Here is a 17673-nt window from a genome sequence, read left to right on the forward strand (position 1 = left end):
ACCATGGAGACATTTCCCGAGTTAGCTAAACAGCTATTTGTTTGCTATGTACTGCTCTCTTACTTGCCAGCTATCGTATTTTGAGATGTTAAACATTTAAGTACCCTTATTTATATTGCTTGATACGATTCGACCTTCAGAAACAGACGAACCATAAACGAATAATTTATTTTGAGCAAATTCTTTGGGTGCATTTGGCTGATTTGACGTGTCATTGAAATGTTCAAGAACAATTACCAGGTATTTGTTAGGCTTACATAGGTCACAGTTTGTTTGGTATTTAAATGTTTGCAAGTTATATATTATTATTATTATTATTATTATTATTATTATTATAAAGTAGTAGTAGAAAAACAGGAGAAAGAGGAGGAAATAATAAATTCCTTCTATTTGTTGCAGGGGGGAGCTGTGTTTGATCTCTTCAGTGGACAAGGAAAGGACCCTGTAGCCAAATGGAAGCTTTGTGGGGGACCTTCGGCTATACATAAAGTGAGGTTTACAAGCAAGCTTCTATTTCTGCTTTTTTATTTACACCGCAATCAATTTTAACAGGCCTATGTGTCCTCTAAGTCATGCTATTGTCGCATCCACACTACAGGGTTGCAGAAGCCATTCATGCAATATATGGTACAGTCTAATGTAGCATAGTGGAACAAAATACATCAGTGAGCACTATGCTAAGAAAAAAAAAAGAAAAATGTTATACAACAGCTCAATAACATAGTGTTCACTGCATAAGTGCCATATGGTGTCATCCTGATAAATCAGATCAGATGTTTGCTACATAGTTTTTGTGGAGGTCAGTTGCTTTTTTCATACAGAGCTGACAAATAATCTTACCTTCATTACAATAGACGCCAAGCAATACTGCCAACTAAACACTTTTTACAGCTGGAATTGATCTTGACACATAGACTTTATAGCTGAAGCCTCTTATATATGCTCCCATAAAAACCATTTGTTATCCCCTGGGGACATTTACACAACAGGTATACAGTCATACACGGAAAGGCCTCAGACTTAGTAAGACCTGTTCTGAATTATGTTCTCTCTTAGGAGTATAATAAAGAAGTTAAAGGATTTGTTTACTGTCTCGAGGGGAGCAGCCACACTGTCAAAATGCAAATGCCGAAGAATGCTAAGATGTCTCGTAAGTCAATATCATTCTTTTCATACGTCCATCTGTAACATTATTTTTGTTTGGTTTTTAAATTTGCATGGTAATTAAAACTTTGTTACTTTGTCGCAGTTGGGCTTATTCAACGATTTTTGATCGTTCAAGTAAATATTTCAGAGCGGCATGACTTTTCTACTGAGCTTGTGTAAGTATATGTGAGTTTGAAATAATGTTTGTACATAATACAACCATGAAAATTCTTTTTAGAAGAAGGATGTTTCAGGAAAAGGATAACTTAATTTAAATAAAATAAAATATCAAAATTCATTTCAGCTATTCATTTGGGTTCATGTTATAGTTTTATTATATACAGAATTATATCTTTGAAGCATCTGCATTCTACATCTAGAGCATCTAATTTTGATGATTACAGTTGACAGCTAAAATTATATTTCTTACAATATATTATGCAATTAAAAACGTTTAATGCAGAAATGTCGGTCGTCTGAAAAGTGTGGTCATGTATTGGACATTATAAGCACAAAATACTCTGGCTCTTCTTGCGTTGCAGTGTGACATGAAGAGGACTGACTTTGATTCTGATAAAACACAGTAGACCAATACCAGCAGATCAGATAGCCACCCAAATATTCAATATCTGTGGAAACTTCCCACTGTATTTGATGAAACTTGGATTCTGTGCTCTCTACACTTCCTACTGACTCCTAGACTTTAATTTCTAAATGAAATGAAAAATGTACTTCTAAAAAAATTAATCTGGAACAATGCAGTCATTCCTTAGCCTCGGTAAAACTCTTTTGATGTCTATGGTTTAGGGGTGTCTTTGAAACTAGGACTAGAACAGTTGTAGCCTATGTCCTGGATCTGTCTGTGTGTTGTGACTTTTAACGTGCCAAGTCTGGCTACAGCCCCTGCCTTGTGAATCTCCACAAAATTTGTTGCTTCACAATCCTCTCAAATGTTGGTTATCCCTGTTCTATGTGCACTTTTTTCTATTGAACTGTTTCCTTCCACACAACCTTCCACACAAATGCCTTGATAGTGATGACCTTTTTGGCTTACTTTTCTTATTTGATGTGTCAGCAGCAGTCTGCTGGACCACCAGAGGCAATGTGTCCACAATCTTCCTATGACTGGAAGACTGTGGACATTATGGTCCTTACATAATATTTCTAAATTCAGATTTTTTTTTATTATTGTTATTGCTTAATATTTTTGGAAAAACAAAGTTTTGGTTTGTCTAACTGTAAGACATTATCATCAAAGTGAACAAAAAAAAATGTTCACTCTATGTGTAGTTAATAAATATAACATAAACAAATACAGTAAATAAACTTTTTAATGAAATTCCTATTGACTGACATGTACCTGTAGCCCTAGAGAGGACCAAGACAGCTGCTCTATTAAAGTGAAGACATCTTTAAGAAGTCACATTGGATACCAATAAAGCTTAACATATGTATAATCAGAATCTCCTAGTGACACACTTGCAGCGGGTGATAATTTATGTGCTGTTGTGTTATCTGCTTTAAACAGGATAACGGATTTACAGCATCTTAAAAGAAGACTTTGCTTTTCAACAGTGCATAAAGAGATGTCTGCCACACTTTTGCACGCAAAGATACCTTTCACAGAGCTGAAGCGGAATACTGTGAGTATGTAATTCATGCTTTATGCATTCATTATTAATTTTTAAAAGCACTTTTGGCTATGTACTTTTTTATCTTTTTCATGTTTAAATGTAAGCTGAACTGTATCACTAAAAGCCTAAAATTATGTTGTATTCTGCTGTCTCAGTGGTCTACTTTGTGCATCGACCTCGAATCTTTCGCTAGTAGACTTTTCAAGGGATTTTCGACTCTGGATGGCATCACTTTGTTTGCTACCTGTAAAGTTCGGAGGATCTTCACTATGAAAACAGACCCTAAAATCATGTCAGGTGATACTGATGCGTTTGGTTATTGGTTACATGTTACCCTCATGCCATCTGCATATCTGGTTATTTGACTAACTGCTGTTCATTGAAGGAGTCCAGTGTTCCCAGCTTGAAGCATTGTTTTCAGTGAGTGTGGGTATGCATGCACATCTTATGTATTTATGGTGAAGTATAAGAATAGATTTGGAAACAGTTTGCTGTTTTTGTTGTGATGGTTTGCTGAAAGCTTATTGGTAGATTTAGTGAAAATGCAAAATAGTACCAGGTGCAACGAAGTGGCTGGCCAGTACTGTTTTTTTACACCACGCCACTAATTTGTTTTTTGTGACATGATAATATGTCACAATGATATATTTTGGCCTGTTTTGCCAAAAATATCCCCACATTTTGTTAGAATTTTTCCGACATTGCATATTTTTTTCTATTGCAGACACATTTCTTAATGGGGCTTGTCTCATGGAGATGATCCCTCGCAGTTTCTGGTATCCTTCAGATGTGAACCAAATTACTCACGTGCTGAACTATGAGAATTTGCAGAAGGCCGAAGTGAAGTCTGATCCTCTTAGCTCAGCCTCTGGTAAGTAAGACAAAACCCCGGAATTGAAATGAGTCAGTGCAAAAGCAAAAGCTCTAAAACAATCCATTTCAATTAAAAATGACATTAGGTTATTTAACAGGACAAAAAAACACAATAGAACAGATTATGCTCATCGTCATAGTTTTATGTGCTTTATGCGGTGGACTTTGCCTGCTCAGTCAGTGGTATTAGGCAGTTGGCTCTGCAGCTGCAGTTTGAGAAGGCCCTTTTATTGTTTCAGCTTGACTTTACCCCATGCACAAAGCAGGTGTAAGTTTTATGTGGAGCTTCTTTTTCTTCCTGAAATCTTAACCTAAACCTTGTTTTGCTATGAACTGGCGGTGGATGGAGAGGTTGGCCCTTATCTTGAGCATCAGTACCTGACTACATCCACTGCTCTAGTGAAAGAAATCCCTGCTGCCTGAAGAGATTTATTTGAAGGAAAAGAGATGTTATTTCAGAAAAAATAGCAATAGTGACATGCTCCACATCTATAAATAAAATGATGAAGGTATTTCCATGATACATCTAACCATCTTATGTAACCGGAATCCTTGGAGCACCATGTGGGCAGGTGGGGGTTATCGGTAGAGAGTTAGTACAAATTGGACAAGTCATCAGTAAGTCATGGAGCAAGACACCCTGGACAGTATGTGCACAGTCATACCTTTGTATACTACAAATTCATAAGAAAAGACGTAGCAAAGCTTGTCAAATTTATTTGTACAGCAACATTCAAGATAGTGTTTATTTCTTTACAGCAGAATAAACATAGGAAATCGCATTGAGACAAGTGGTACAGTTAAGTCCAAAATTATTAAAGCTCTTATCTGATTTACATGTTATGTAATCTTTTAATTTTGTCAACATTCCTCTTTAGACAGGAAGTAATATTTGAATTACTTAAAATATTACTTTACTATTTGAAGTAATGTTACTCTAACATCAGACGTTCAGCTCATTACCAAAGATAAACCATCAAAATACAAGTTGGAACATGAAAAACTATGGGTGCTAATTATAACAAGGGTCTTCTGTGATGCCATTATTGATTTTTGAGAAGGATATGAAGAGGTTTTTTTTTGACATTTTACTAATGTTATTTATATATATATATATATATATATATATATATATATATATATATATATATATCATAAGACAATGTAAAAAAACTGCTAAAATGTTTTTTAATTGATTCCCATGGTATATTTTTTTGTTATCTTTTGAGAGATGTATTTGTCCTGTCAGCAAGCATGTATTGATTGAATGAAAATAGATAATAAACTATATAGGTGTATAAACAATTTTGGTTTAATGATAGTAATCTCTGTCTTTGTGTCTTTTGATTAAAAACCAATGACTTTTTTCTTGTTTGCCTTAACCTGGAAGAAGGTTAAGGTTAAGTTAAAGATATGCCTAGAGACTGTAAAAGACCATTTTCATTTGGTGACAAAAAATATTAGCGTAATTAAAATAAATATAAGTCAGTGGTACACATATAGATGATGAATAACAGAAATCCTATTATGAAGATGTGATTTTATTTTGTTTCAAATTTCTAATTGGAATTTAGGAAGTAGTCCATGTATAAAATAAAGTTGTCAAACTTTAGGACCTTTACATTTTCTGAATCACGTGACTGGCATATATCTATGTAGCAAAGATGTTGCTTTGAAAAAAACATTCCAATGTCAGTTTGTGTCATTAGAGTAAAGCTGATAGACAGTTAATGCATTTATATAGAGAATTGCATATTTATAATAACACTGATCATAACCATTTTGCTTCTTGTTTGAAATTCTTTTATTTCTCATTTTTGTGTTTATTTCGATCTTACCTGCTCTCGAGAAGCTGCAATTATCTCCTCATACTGAAAGACATGCACCAGTAATCCAGTTCTGTTGCCTTCGTGGCCTTTTTTATCAGCGTATATTTATTTGTTCTGACAGCTGTCCAAGTCATGTTGAATCAAGCAGCATTGCCCTTAGATGAGAGCAGTAACCACACACGGGAGAAATCTTTTCATAATTAGCATCTTCGTTATTAACACAACATACCTAATCATAATTAAAACGATTGCTATTAAAGTAGGCGTACAATTTAACTGGGACAGAGTTGTTTGTTGAATGCATTTCCTTCAGTACCCAAACTGTCAAGAACTGTTACAAGGAAGGCTACGTTTTTTTTTGTTTTTTATGGGGGGGGGTTGGTTGTCATGCGACAACAAACAATGCCTGTTTATCTCAGTCCTACACCAAAGACTCTTTGTTGCGCTGAAGGTCAATGAATTTTCACAGATCCAAATCACTGTTGAAACTACTTCTCCAGAGCCAGCTATCATACCTATATCTCATTGTAATCCTTTCTGTTATCCCATTCTTTATGGGCTTTTGCAGATTTGAAGCACACTGAAATTTATTCACACAACAGGTACAGCTCAGTGTGTTCCATCTGCTGTATCAGAGAAGTGTGATTTCCTCTTTCCTTCTTAGAACATCCAGCTAAGCTCGGTCGGTATCATGTTGTCGATCATGTTTGTCTTGCGGACTGAAAGTGTTTGCTCGGCGCTTTGATGAGGATCAGATAGAACGTGTGTTTTGCTGTTAGCTTCAGCAGAGGTGGTCCTGATTAGCCCTGGCACAGATACAGCAAGGTCAGGTTGATGCCATATCAGAACAACTCCCACTTCAGACCATTATTTTCACATGATGAAATGGGACTGATAGCCAGAAACACATCTTTCAACTCTATTAGATAAACTCCAGTTTAACTGAAATCCAGTTATTAGGTGTTTATGTATCTTTATGCATAAGTGTTATTTAATAGAGCTATTAGCTGATGAAGACAGGATCATCCATATCATGAAATGCTTGAAGTTTGTTATTGGGTAGTTTACAATGTTTTGCATCCTAAAACATACGCCTGTATATAAGCTAAACATCTCTGTTTTAAAAGTTTTTTTTTCCTTCAGTCACAGTGAAAAAAGGAACTTTTAATAGGCCTTGTTACCAGACAAAACACTGCTTCTCTCTGACCTTAAATAGACCATTCTGTGCACCAATGAGATGTGGAAATTTCTTTCTTTTTGCAGATAGACAGTTAATGCATTTATATAGAGAATTGCATATTTATAATAACACTGATCATAACCATTTTGCTTCTTGTTTGAAATTCTTTTATTTCTCATTTTTGTGTTTATTTCGATCTTACCTGCTCTCGAGAAGCTGCAATTATCTCCTCATACTGAAAGACATGCACCAGTAATCCAGTTCTGTTGCCTTCGTGGCCTTTTTTATCAGCGTATATTTATTTGTTCTGACAGCTGTCCAAGTCATGTTGAATCAAGCAGCATTGCCCTTAGATGAGAGCAGTAACCACACACGGGAGAAATCTTTTCATAATTAGCATCTTCGTTATTAACACAACATACCTAATCATAATTAAAACGATTGCTATTAAAGTAGGCGTACAATTTAACTGGGACAGAGTTGTTTGTTGAATGCATTTCCTTCAGTACCCAAACTGTCAAGAACTGTTACAAGGAAGGCTACGTTTTTTTTTGTTTTTTATGGGGGGGGGTTGGTTGTCATGCGACAACAAACAATGCCTGTTTATCTCAGTCCTACACCAAAGACTCTTTGTTGCGCTGAAGGTCAATGAATTTTCACAGATCCAAATCACTGTTGAAACTACTTCTCCAGAGCCAGCTATCATACCTATATCTCATTGTAATCCTTTCTGTTATCCCATTCTTTATGGGCTTTTGCAGATTTGAAGCACACTGAAATTTATTCACACAACAGGTACAGCTCAGTGTGTTCCATCTGCTGTATCAGAGAAGTGTGATTTCCTCTTTCCTTCTTAGAACATCCAGCTAAGCTCGGTCGGTATCATGTTGTCGATCATGTTTGTCTTGCGGACTGAAAGTGTTTGCTCGGCGCTTTGATGAGGATCAGATAGAACGTGTGTTTTGCTGTTAGCTTCAGCAGAGGTGGTCCTGATTAGCCCTGGCACAGATACAGCAAGGTCAGGTTGATGCCATATCAGAACAACTCCCACTTCAGACCATTATTTTCACATGATGAAATGGGACTGATAGCCAGAAACACATCTTTCAACTCTATTAGATAAACTCCAGTTTAACTGAAATCCAGTTATTAGGTGTTTATGTATCTTTATGCATAAGTGTTATTTAATAGAGCTATTAGCTGATGAAGACAGGATCATCCATATCATGAAATGCTTGAAGTTTGTTATTGGGTAGTTTACAATGTTTTGCATCCTAAAACATACGCCTGTATATAAGCTAAACATCTCTGTTTTAAAAGTTTTTTTTTCCTTCAGTCACAGTGAAAAAAGGAACTTTTAATAGGCCTTGTTACCAGACAAAACACTGCTTCTCTCTGACCTTAAATAGACCATTCTGTGCACCAATGAGATGTGGAAATTTCTTTCTTTTTGCAGTACCTGATCAGTCTTCCACTGCCATATCAACTAGTTATCGGAGAACCAAGCCCCAGGGTGTTTTACAGACAGCCGCGGGCTCCAGAGCTTCTTCAGCATCTCCAAATACTGGAAGAACAAGCATTGCAAACTTGGACAGAATGGAGAGAAGTGTATGCTTTATTTACATTACTGTAATATATCTCATCCTAGAGGAAAGTGGACTTAAAACACATTGCTAAAATAGCTAAGGTTCTCTTTGTGCTCTCGAAACAGCTGTGGCCATCGAGGCATGAAATCAGAAACCCTCTTAGGATGCTCAATTGGTAAAATACCCAGCATATAGTTTCTTAAAAATCTGTTCTTTATAATCTGAGGGCTGGATTAGTGTCACTTTTTCACCACTTAACTTACCCCTTAAAAAGCTCTGTTGGAATAAAATGTGGAATTGTTGAATACTTCAAAACGTTTAAACTATTTCAGAAACATTATTCAGATGAAAGAGAGAACACTGTGGAGAAAATTGTGGTCATGTTAATTCAATTTGGAACAATGTTAAGCCAAGCAGTAATATCAAACATCAACTTGTCTGCTTGCAACCAATGTTTTCCATCTGAACGTTACTTAGAATACAAGATTCATATTTTTCCATCATATTTTCACATAGTATCCCTGCTTAAATCCAGCCCACAGTTTCATGCTGACTATTTGTACACCCTAATTTTAAGGGAGATCGATCACATCCAACTTCTGTTACTTCAAGAACGGGTTTAGAGATTTCTGTTGTTAGTCTGGTAGTTAACAGACACAGTGTTCTTTGTGGTCAGCTTGTGAAAGTTCAGTCAGGGATTGCTTGTCTGAATAATTTGGAAACCAAAAGAATCCCATCTAGGCCAACTTATGGTTAAAATGACTATAATATTTGCAATCCTAATAGTTCTATTATCTTTAAAGATACACAACCTAGAAAAATAACACTCTTGTGTTGCCTCTTAATATATTGGATACCCCAGCATACACATTGTGAGCTGCATCTAATCCAAGCTACCATGGGTATTTTAACATGCAGAAAACTCCTCAGGCATTGTACATATCAAAAACCATATTTGCCATTACTACAACATTTAAGTGCTGCTGAAACATTATGAGATCTCATTGTATGCCATGCATGCCAGGAAAGCTGTTTCTGGGAATGAAGAATCACTCGGTTTAGCCTGTGGAATGCTTCGAGTAGCTAATATCAGAGCAGACTTGACTCTGTCCATTTGGTAATCTGTCTGATAAGTGTTTCACTGCTTGTGGGCACACAGTGATTGTGTATAGTGAGCAAAAAATACTGTTCAACCAAATTAAGAGATAATGCAGCAGAATCTTAAGTTTCAGTCCAAACAATGTGTTCTCAAAGATGCACAAAGACTCCTTTCTGCTTTATCTAATATTCTGGATTTCAAGAATGACTTGCTGCCACCAGAAAGTCCTTCCATTTTTAAAAAGACAGTATGTTGTGACCATGTCTATTAGAGTTATAAGTAGGGCTTCAAGCACTTTGTAGATTAGTAATTCTAGCTACTCAGACAAACCTTCACTGTAAAACATGTCACAGAGCCTCGAACCACCCTGACCCCTTCAGAAGGGAATAACCTTCTCTGGGCAGCTTCCAGTGGGCATTAAACATGTAATATGGTTAATTGCCTGCGTTTTTGCATAAGGCTTTGCACAAATCGATGTAGATCTTTGTGAATTATCTGTGTCATTAGAGTACAAAAATGTAGGAAAATTGTGTTATTGAGCCTGTACCGTATGTATCTTTTGATATTGTACCACAGGTTTCTCCATCATGTAGACTGAATCAAAAGGAGCCCACTGAGAGCCAGCATGTCACCATGCTTGGTGAGCATTTCTCCCAGGGTCAACAGTCCCTTACTACAGTAAAAGGTAAATCTGAGTATATATCAAACTGTTGTTTTTTTTTGTTTTTTTTATTGAACACTTTCAACAATTTTGAATGCCCTTGTTCTGCTATTTCATCTATCAAGATCTCTGTTTTTTTAACCTTTGTGAGCGTTGTTGTGTTCTTGCTCAAACTAACAACTCAGGATACAGCGGTCAATACACAATGATGTTTGTAACACAAAAAATGGAGAGAATCTAGATTTGTCAGGGTACAGTTGGTTGTCAGTAAAATGAAAAAATAAGAAACAATCATGAAAGGTTTCACATGGTCCTTGAAAAATGTGTATACCCAAAGAAAAAAAGAAATAGTTACTGATGTCACTGCTGCCACATCTTCAGTAGGCCATAATGATGTTGGATTTTCTGATGCCTATAATTTATTTATCCTTAGTAATTCATCCAAAGTCTCAAATTAACGTCTTCTTACCCTTCCCCACAATACAACAAAAGCAAAATGAACTTTCTCTGAGATAATGTGAAACTGGTTAAAATTTGATATGTCCCCGATTAACAAAAGCAAGATTTTGCATTTGATTATAGGTTAACTTTTGGTGCTTAGTTAACTTTTTCAAATATTTAAACAGGTAGTAAAATATAGTATCTTTATTATTTCGTGGCAGCCTCTTTTGCTGCAGTCACTGTCGTAAGTGTTCTCTGTACTTCACAACATAAGACTTGACTTGACTTGCCAAAAAGCTCCAGTTTTGTCATTTTAGTTTAAAGAATATACCCCAGAAATTTTGGGCCTTGTCAACATGCATAATAGCAAATGGCATAAAGTTGTCTTTGTTGGATGTCCCTGTAAGTGGTGAAGTTTTTGTAGATCTTCTTCATTACTACTCATTATGGATCAGAACGCATGAGATGATTTGACGTAGCTTGACTTTGCAGTTTAGCTTGGCTCTTTTCTACCATTTGGATTATCGACCCAAGATTACGTTTAGTCTTACTTCTAGTGACAGGATCATGTTATGTGCTATAGCTGTTTGAGATCTTTTAGTAGCCCTTAATAGATCTTCTGAGCTCTCTCTGGTTCATGTTCAGCATGGTGCAAACAACACGAAATATTCAGCAGCACTTTTGTTTCTTTTAAACCTTGTGTCTAGAAATGGGGTCCAACCAACCACACACACATAAAACCTGTATCATTTGCCACAGTCCTCTACGTTTGCCTCAGTCCTCGCACGCACAAGGGTTACATAGCTAATAAAATGCTTGATGGCAAACGTGATAGTACTCAAGGTTAAACACTTGGTTTAAAACCTGACTGTGATACAATTATTCGTCGTTTCTTTTGGGGAGCTGTTGCATCTCTAGCCAGAAACGATAGGCAACTGAGACTGATGGTTCCTAACTTTTTTGGCAGATTTCGTTAGAAGCACATTATAAGAAGTAAAAAAAACAAACAAAAGAAAACCAAATAAGGATTGCAAAACTACTGCATACATTTCTCTTTTGGTACAAACTGATCTTAAATTTTATTGCACTGGGAAACGCAAAAAGAGAAAACATCATTAAAAAATGTCCATAAGTTGGATTTTATTTTGTTTCTTTTAATATATGAAAAAAATATCCAGTCATAAACTGCATTGGGATAATAATGCATTTCTGACTTATAAGCACCACTTTTGACATTTATTAAACATAAACAACTGCAGTTTGCATTACAAACAAGGCTAAGCTAGTTGCCAAAGGTATACAAGCCCAGGTAGGCAAGGCTATCCAAGTAAAGTAATTGCTTTATGAAAACACACTTTACATGCACAAACCACCATATTTTTCATACCATAAAAATATACTGTATTCATCCTCTGTATTAAAAAAATCTTTCCATAAAGCTTAACCACCTTTCAAGCATACTTGAAATGTACATTTTTTACTATTTTTAAATATCTATATGCCAGCTTTTTCTCTCTAAGCATTATTTGAAATACTTGACTTCAATACAAAAGCCCTCAGTAAAATTACTAACCTTAAGATAAATAAAAAGGTGTATAGAAGGCAATGAGTTAAGGAGTCCTCTACAGGTAACACATTTATTTATACTATTTTAGACTAATTAAAGAGGGAAATAAAGCATTGTTTCAAGAAGCTCTATTGATACCTACAAGTTTGTCCATATATATATATATATATATATATATATATATATATATATATATATATATATATATATATATATATAGTAAAGCTGTGGACTGGTCATTGAAAAAGAAAATCTGAGGATGAACCCATTCCCTGTCATTGTTGGCGAGCGCACGTACACCCTTGACATATCTACAGTAATAGGATGAATGTAAAAAATATTAAAAGAAAGTGTCACTGACTTTGCCACTGCTAGGAATCTAGATAGCTTTGGCTCATTACATGGCATCTCCTGTGGCAGAGAATCTTTCTAAGAAAATGATTCAGCTTCTTCCAAGCACTGTGCCCTTTCAGAAGTATTATAGGGCAACAAAAAATAAGCCCTGTTTCTGCAGAGTATGAAGTCTCTCGAGCATCCAATAACAGCCTTTATGATTGGTAATACACTATCCTTTCAGCACGACTGAATGCAAAATCTGGCTGATTAAAATTCCTTAATTCAGCCGAACATAATGTAGCTGGATATATTCTTTTTGCAATGAATGAATGTAAGAAGCTCAGTTGCCGAAATGCCTTCATTATTAGGGATTTTCACGGTGCATAATCAGTTCACAGATACGCTTCTGGCAAGCTTTAATAACATTGTTGTTTGAATCTATTGTTATAAACCAATTTCTGATGTTCAAATTATTATTTGTAGGAGAATCTTGCAAATTACAACCCCACCCGCCCAAACAAAGGGTGTTTGGTAAGCAGGGATCTAAGAAGTTACGGATCCTGAGTTCTGGAAGAGAGAGGGTATCATCAGGTACATTATAGGCACATATCAGTGTTTTGTATTGTGTTTTTATTTGATTAAGAATTAACTATTTGGTTATATCCCCCAGATGCTGAATTTGGTAGTAAAAGCAGTGGAAGGAAGGATAATAGCCCTTTTCCATCCAGTCACCCAGAGAGCAGCCAGCAGCTTCAGACTCAAGAACAAAAGTCATCCAACCTAGTAATGGGTAAGGTAAAATAAGAATGATGTGAATTTTAAGACAAAGCAAAAGTCACGGTATCATAATAAGACAGTGAGGGATGAGAACATAAAAAAAAAAAAAAAAAAAAAAAATTGATATGCAGGTTGGATGGTTTTGCATGTTCTGATTTTCCTAGACAGCTCCTTTATACTTGAGAAAAATAGTCAGTGCCACTCTTTAGATAATTCATAAATAGGATCACTTCAAAATATTGCATGAATTTTAATGCTTCTATGCTGCATATGTGCTTTTGTTCCCCCTTTTAAATTTTACATAACCCACATCAGGGCCACTTGCATGACCCTCCTCTCTCCAACCTGTGCTCTCTTCCCCATCGCCATCCCCCCACGTAACCCTCATCCTCACACACCCACACTCCCATTGTCCTTGCAAAACGAGTGCATGTGTTCTGAGAGCTCATTTATGGAGGTTTCTCCACAAGCAGTAAGCTCCTTTGGTGCAGCCCTGCCCACAGATGGAAAGTAGTTAGTTCATTAATGGTAATGTGGCACATTAAATAAAAGTCAGAGGGACATCTCCTGGGCCCAGGGTTTGCCACACAGTGGGCAATTAGAGGAAGTGATTGTACTGTCGAGAGGTTCAAATGTGCTCACTCATTCAGATTTAGGTGCCTCTGTCTTTTAACTGAGGTTTATCTTGGAGAATAAAGATTTGCCGTGTCTTATTTGCACTTACATATTGAAGAAACTTTCATTTAAGCTTGCAAAAGCTTTTTCTCCCATTGATTGTGCATTAAAGTGCCTTGCAAAGGTATTCATATACCTTGATCTTGTTTACACTACACCCACAAGCTTCTGGATAATTTTTGATGATTTTATGTGATAGGCAAATGCAGAGTAGTGTCTTTTTTTATACATTCTAATTAAATACTTTTATTTACAGAGGGCATTTGGCCCTCTGCAAATAAATTACCTTGAACAGACATTCTACATCATTACATAAAGTGGTGGCAGCATCATGCTGTGAGGAGCCTTTTTTCAGCTGGGACCTAAAACTCCTTGCTGAAAAGGGACTGATCAGATGAGATGTGAAGATTGGGGGATATACTAATGGAAGAAAGCCTATTGGAGGCTGTGAAGGACTTGAGACTGGGGTGGAGGGTCCTGAGTCAGCAGGAAGAACCTAAACACACAGCCAGAGCAAGAATGGAGTGGTTTAGATAGCATATTCATGTGTTAAAATGGCACAGTCAAAGTCTGTATCTAAATACAATTGAGAATTTGTGACAAGAGTTGAAAATTGGTGTTCAAAGATGTTCCCCATTCAATCTGACTGAGCTTGAGCTTTTTTGGAAGCACAGGCAAAAACGTGCAATGCTGTTGTTGAAATGAAAAAAAAAAAATTCTGCAATGCATTGACTTAGTGAGGCCTAATATATACTCAGCACACACCATAGCTGTAGTTTTATTCATATTTACATGGTTACCTCATTCAGAGATTTCTAAAATAAATACATGAAAGGGATCTATTTGTTATAGATAGAAGGTAGACTTTATCTATGGCCACAAATGCCAGGAATGAAGGCAGACTTTTCCAGGCAGAGAAATTAATTACAACCATGCATACTAGTATCAAATATTGCTAAGTGACTATTAGCAATAAGAATAGCATCTCACCACCTTGAAGGGGATGTTCTGTTCATAGAGAAATTACTCATCAAAAACAGCTAAGGAGTAAAGTAACTCAAACGCATGTGTATTTATAATTCTAGATGAGCAGAGCTGCAGCCCTGCCAATGCAAGTATGGAAGCCACCCCCACACCAGTGGAGACTCAACTTCGATCAGGTTTGTCTTTTGACCCGGAGGTCTGGAACAGCCGGGAGAGTAATGAGGGGTCCGAGCCCCAGCTCACTTTGCAGAAGGAGGTGTTCACTTTCTCATCCCAGCCTCACTCACCCAAGCGAGGGCAAAGCCAGGGTGACCAGGAGAAGATGGATCTGGGAGACGGTCAGGCCCAGAGCACTGGTGGGGGGCGGCGGCAAGCGCAGCCTGAAGACGACTTTATCGGCAGTGAAAGCGATGAGGTACGTCTGTTTCTTGTGAGCCACAGAATCACAAAAGTTTAATGTGCTTTCCGTAATACCAGATAACTAATTACAAGCAGAAGAACATCTGCTTTGTGTCACAGAGAATAGTATTCTTGACAGCCTCGCAATAGATTTTAAAGCTGCCCTTGCCATTTTTTGCCATGCAACATAGTTGAATTGTTTCAAGCATGACTGACCCACGTTAAGTCCTACAATATGTTTAAAGTTAAATTAAGTTTACTTTGTTGTAATTTAAGACATTGACATCATCACTTGTAAGAACCAGAAGTAATTGTGTGTTTATCATTTGAAGTGAAGAGTTTGCTGTTGCACATTTCAGTTCAAAAGTCAAAGTTGTTCATCATCACATTGTATATTAATCACTCTGCTATTTGTGTTAAAGGGCAGGATTTTTTTATGCTAAGCAGGGGAAATTAAAACTGTAGAAATAAAATCATGAAGACAAAAATGCTAATTGCTTTTACTTATTTAAAACTTGGTAATAAGTCTGATAATTCACAGTTAAGAACTTTTTTGTTGTGCAGCTGGTCTTTGTCATTAGAATACCAGAGCCGGTTTAAGCATACAGAAAAAATTCTAGAGCACATGCATACATCAGAAATCAGGTACTCACAGTCTTTGCTAAACCATTAGTAGGACATTTTAATACTTCAAAATAAGTGAATCTTTTATACTGACCTTTTTGAACTGTAGGTATAACATTTTCTTCCATAAAACTTTTAACTGAACTGAAATTTACTTTTAGAATTCCCTTTCTAGTCAGACTTGAAAAGGTTTTTACACTGCCTTGCAAAAATATTTATTCCCTTTTATTTTTTCCCCAGTTTGTCACATTACAACCACAAGTTTAAGCATCTTGTATGGGGATCTTATATAATAGTTCAATAAAAATTAGTGCATAATCTTTAGATGGGAAGAAAATTATACATGTCCTTAAAACGTACAAATAAACATTTGAAATGTTGATATTAAGCTCCCCTGAGTAAATCATTTGTGGATTGATCTTCTACTGTATTTGTAGCTGCAAGGCTTTTGAGATATTTATTTTCCAAACTTGCTTTTTTTTTCTATTTCTCTTTGCAAAATAGCTTAAGTTGAGTCAGAATAGAGTATACAGTTGCAAGTCTTGCCACAGACTGTAAATTTGATTTAGGACTGGGAGTTTCTGGGCTCATTCTAACACATGTATATGATTTGATCTAAGATGGTGGTTTTGTGAGATGGTGTTACTAGGATTAAAATACTCACGGGTGAACTCTGCTAACTAGTTAGTTGAATTCAGAAGGCAATTACCATAGTTGGACTGGATTTCATTTAGGGGTATTCGAGTTAAGGGAAGCACTACTTTCTGTTGATTTATTACAAATAATCTAATATTGTGCCTTGGTTTACCTTTAATTATTTGTGAAAAAGGTTAATGGGAAATTAATGCAATGCTTTGGTAAGGCACTGTATATCTAATACCCCTGCATCGAGGTGGAAGTGGCCAGTCCTCTTCAAAGCTGTAAATTTACATAATGTATCCATAATGTCTTCTGCCACATTTATACTTTATGATAAGTTATCTACATATATTATAATGGAAATCAAGCTAAAAACAGTTTAAATGCAAAGAAAGAGATCAGTATAAGTGTTTGCTTTGTATGTGGGGAAGAATCACATGGTATACTCATGCGCAAACTCACTCTGCACACCCACACACCCTCTCACAAACACACTTACACACCCACATGGAGACAGGTTGTTAGAGGAAAGCATCTTTCTCTCTATGCAATCAAATGATCATGTAGCCTCTTCGTTGAATCTGTCTGAACACTTCAAAAGAAAAAGAGCACTTCAAAGGAAACAAACACCGCTGTACGAGCGGACGCCCTGAGGTTTTCAAAATACAGTATCGTGTTTCGTATGTAATTGTTTTTTTATCTGCTGCTGTTTTTGTATTATTGATGCATCTATTATTGCAGAAAACATGCAATGAACATAAAAAAAAAACCACAAACAATGCCTCAGAAATCCTGACCGATTTAGAAAGTAAAACTTTGTGTCAGTTATCGAAATTTTCCACAAGAACATTTAAACACTTTTGTGATCTGTGAAGATCATTAGCACAATGAAAAAAAGATGTATATTTCCCAATGAAATTAGACAAACTAAGTATTTCACATGCATTTAATACTAAAATATTATTTGACATTGTTGCAGGTCTGTGTGTTTAAATTTCACATTTTTATAGCTGGTTAAATATAACACACAAAATGTGTACAGGTGTCAACATTTTGGAGTACAGTTCTGCAAACTATGCACAACTTTTAATAAAACTAATGAAACCTCTCTGGATTGGGCATATTATAGCTAATATAACTGATAGCCTGTTTTAAGGGCTTTTGTTTGCTCAGTCAGTTAGCTTTGTTACAAACATGTAAGTGAAACAGTGTTGCTTTTAATG

At 36.1% G+C, this 17673-nt stretch overlaps 1 protein-coding gene across 3 annotated transcripts in view; it reads left to right on the forward strand.

Annotated features, from left to right (window-relative positions):
- Positions 1-219: 219 nt before the first annotated feature.
- The window catches only part of cfap20dc (CFAP20 domain containing), a 42550-nt gene continuing 25096 nt past the window's right edge, over positions 220-17673 (forward strand). Inside the window, exons 1-13 of one of the 3 annotated variants that reach the window (XM_088005666.1) lie at positions 220-240; positions 400-489; positions 1057-1150; positions 1250-1322; positions 2675-2789; positions 2936-3077; positions 3505-3651; positions 8119-8270; positions 9619-9626; positions 9941-10032; positions 12836-12943; positions 13023-13142; positions 14890-15203. In XM_088005666.1, coding sequence (XP_087861792.1) covers positions 220-240; positions 400-489; positions 1057-1150; positions 1250-1322; positions 2675-2789; positions 2936-3077; positions 3505-3651; positions 8119-8270; positions 9619-9626; positions 9941-10032; positions 12836-12943; positions 13023-13142; positions 14890-15203 — 1476 coding nt within the window. Of the gene's footprint in view, positions 241-399; positions 490-1056; positions 1151-1249; positions 1323-2674; positions 2790-2935; positions 3078-3504; positions 3652-8118; positions 8271-9618; positions 9627-9923; positions 10033-12835; positions 12944-13022; positions 13143-14889; positions 15204-17673 lie in introns of all 3 variants that reach the window. The other 2 variants (XM_014988110.2, XM_088005667.1) reach the window with 2 other exon arrangements.

Source organism: Poecilia mexicana, unplaced genomic scaffold (genome assembly GCF_051168715.1).
Source record: "Poecilia mexicana isolate PSO_F unplaced genomic scaffold, ASM5116871v1 scaffold_5, whole genome shotgun sequence".
NCBI lineage: Eukaryota > Metazoa > Chordata > Actinopteri > Cyprinodontiformes > Poeciliidae > Poecilia > Poecilia mexicana.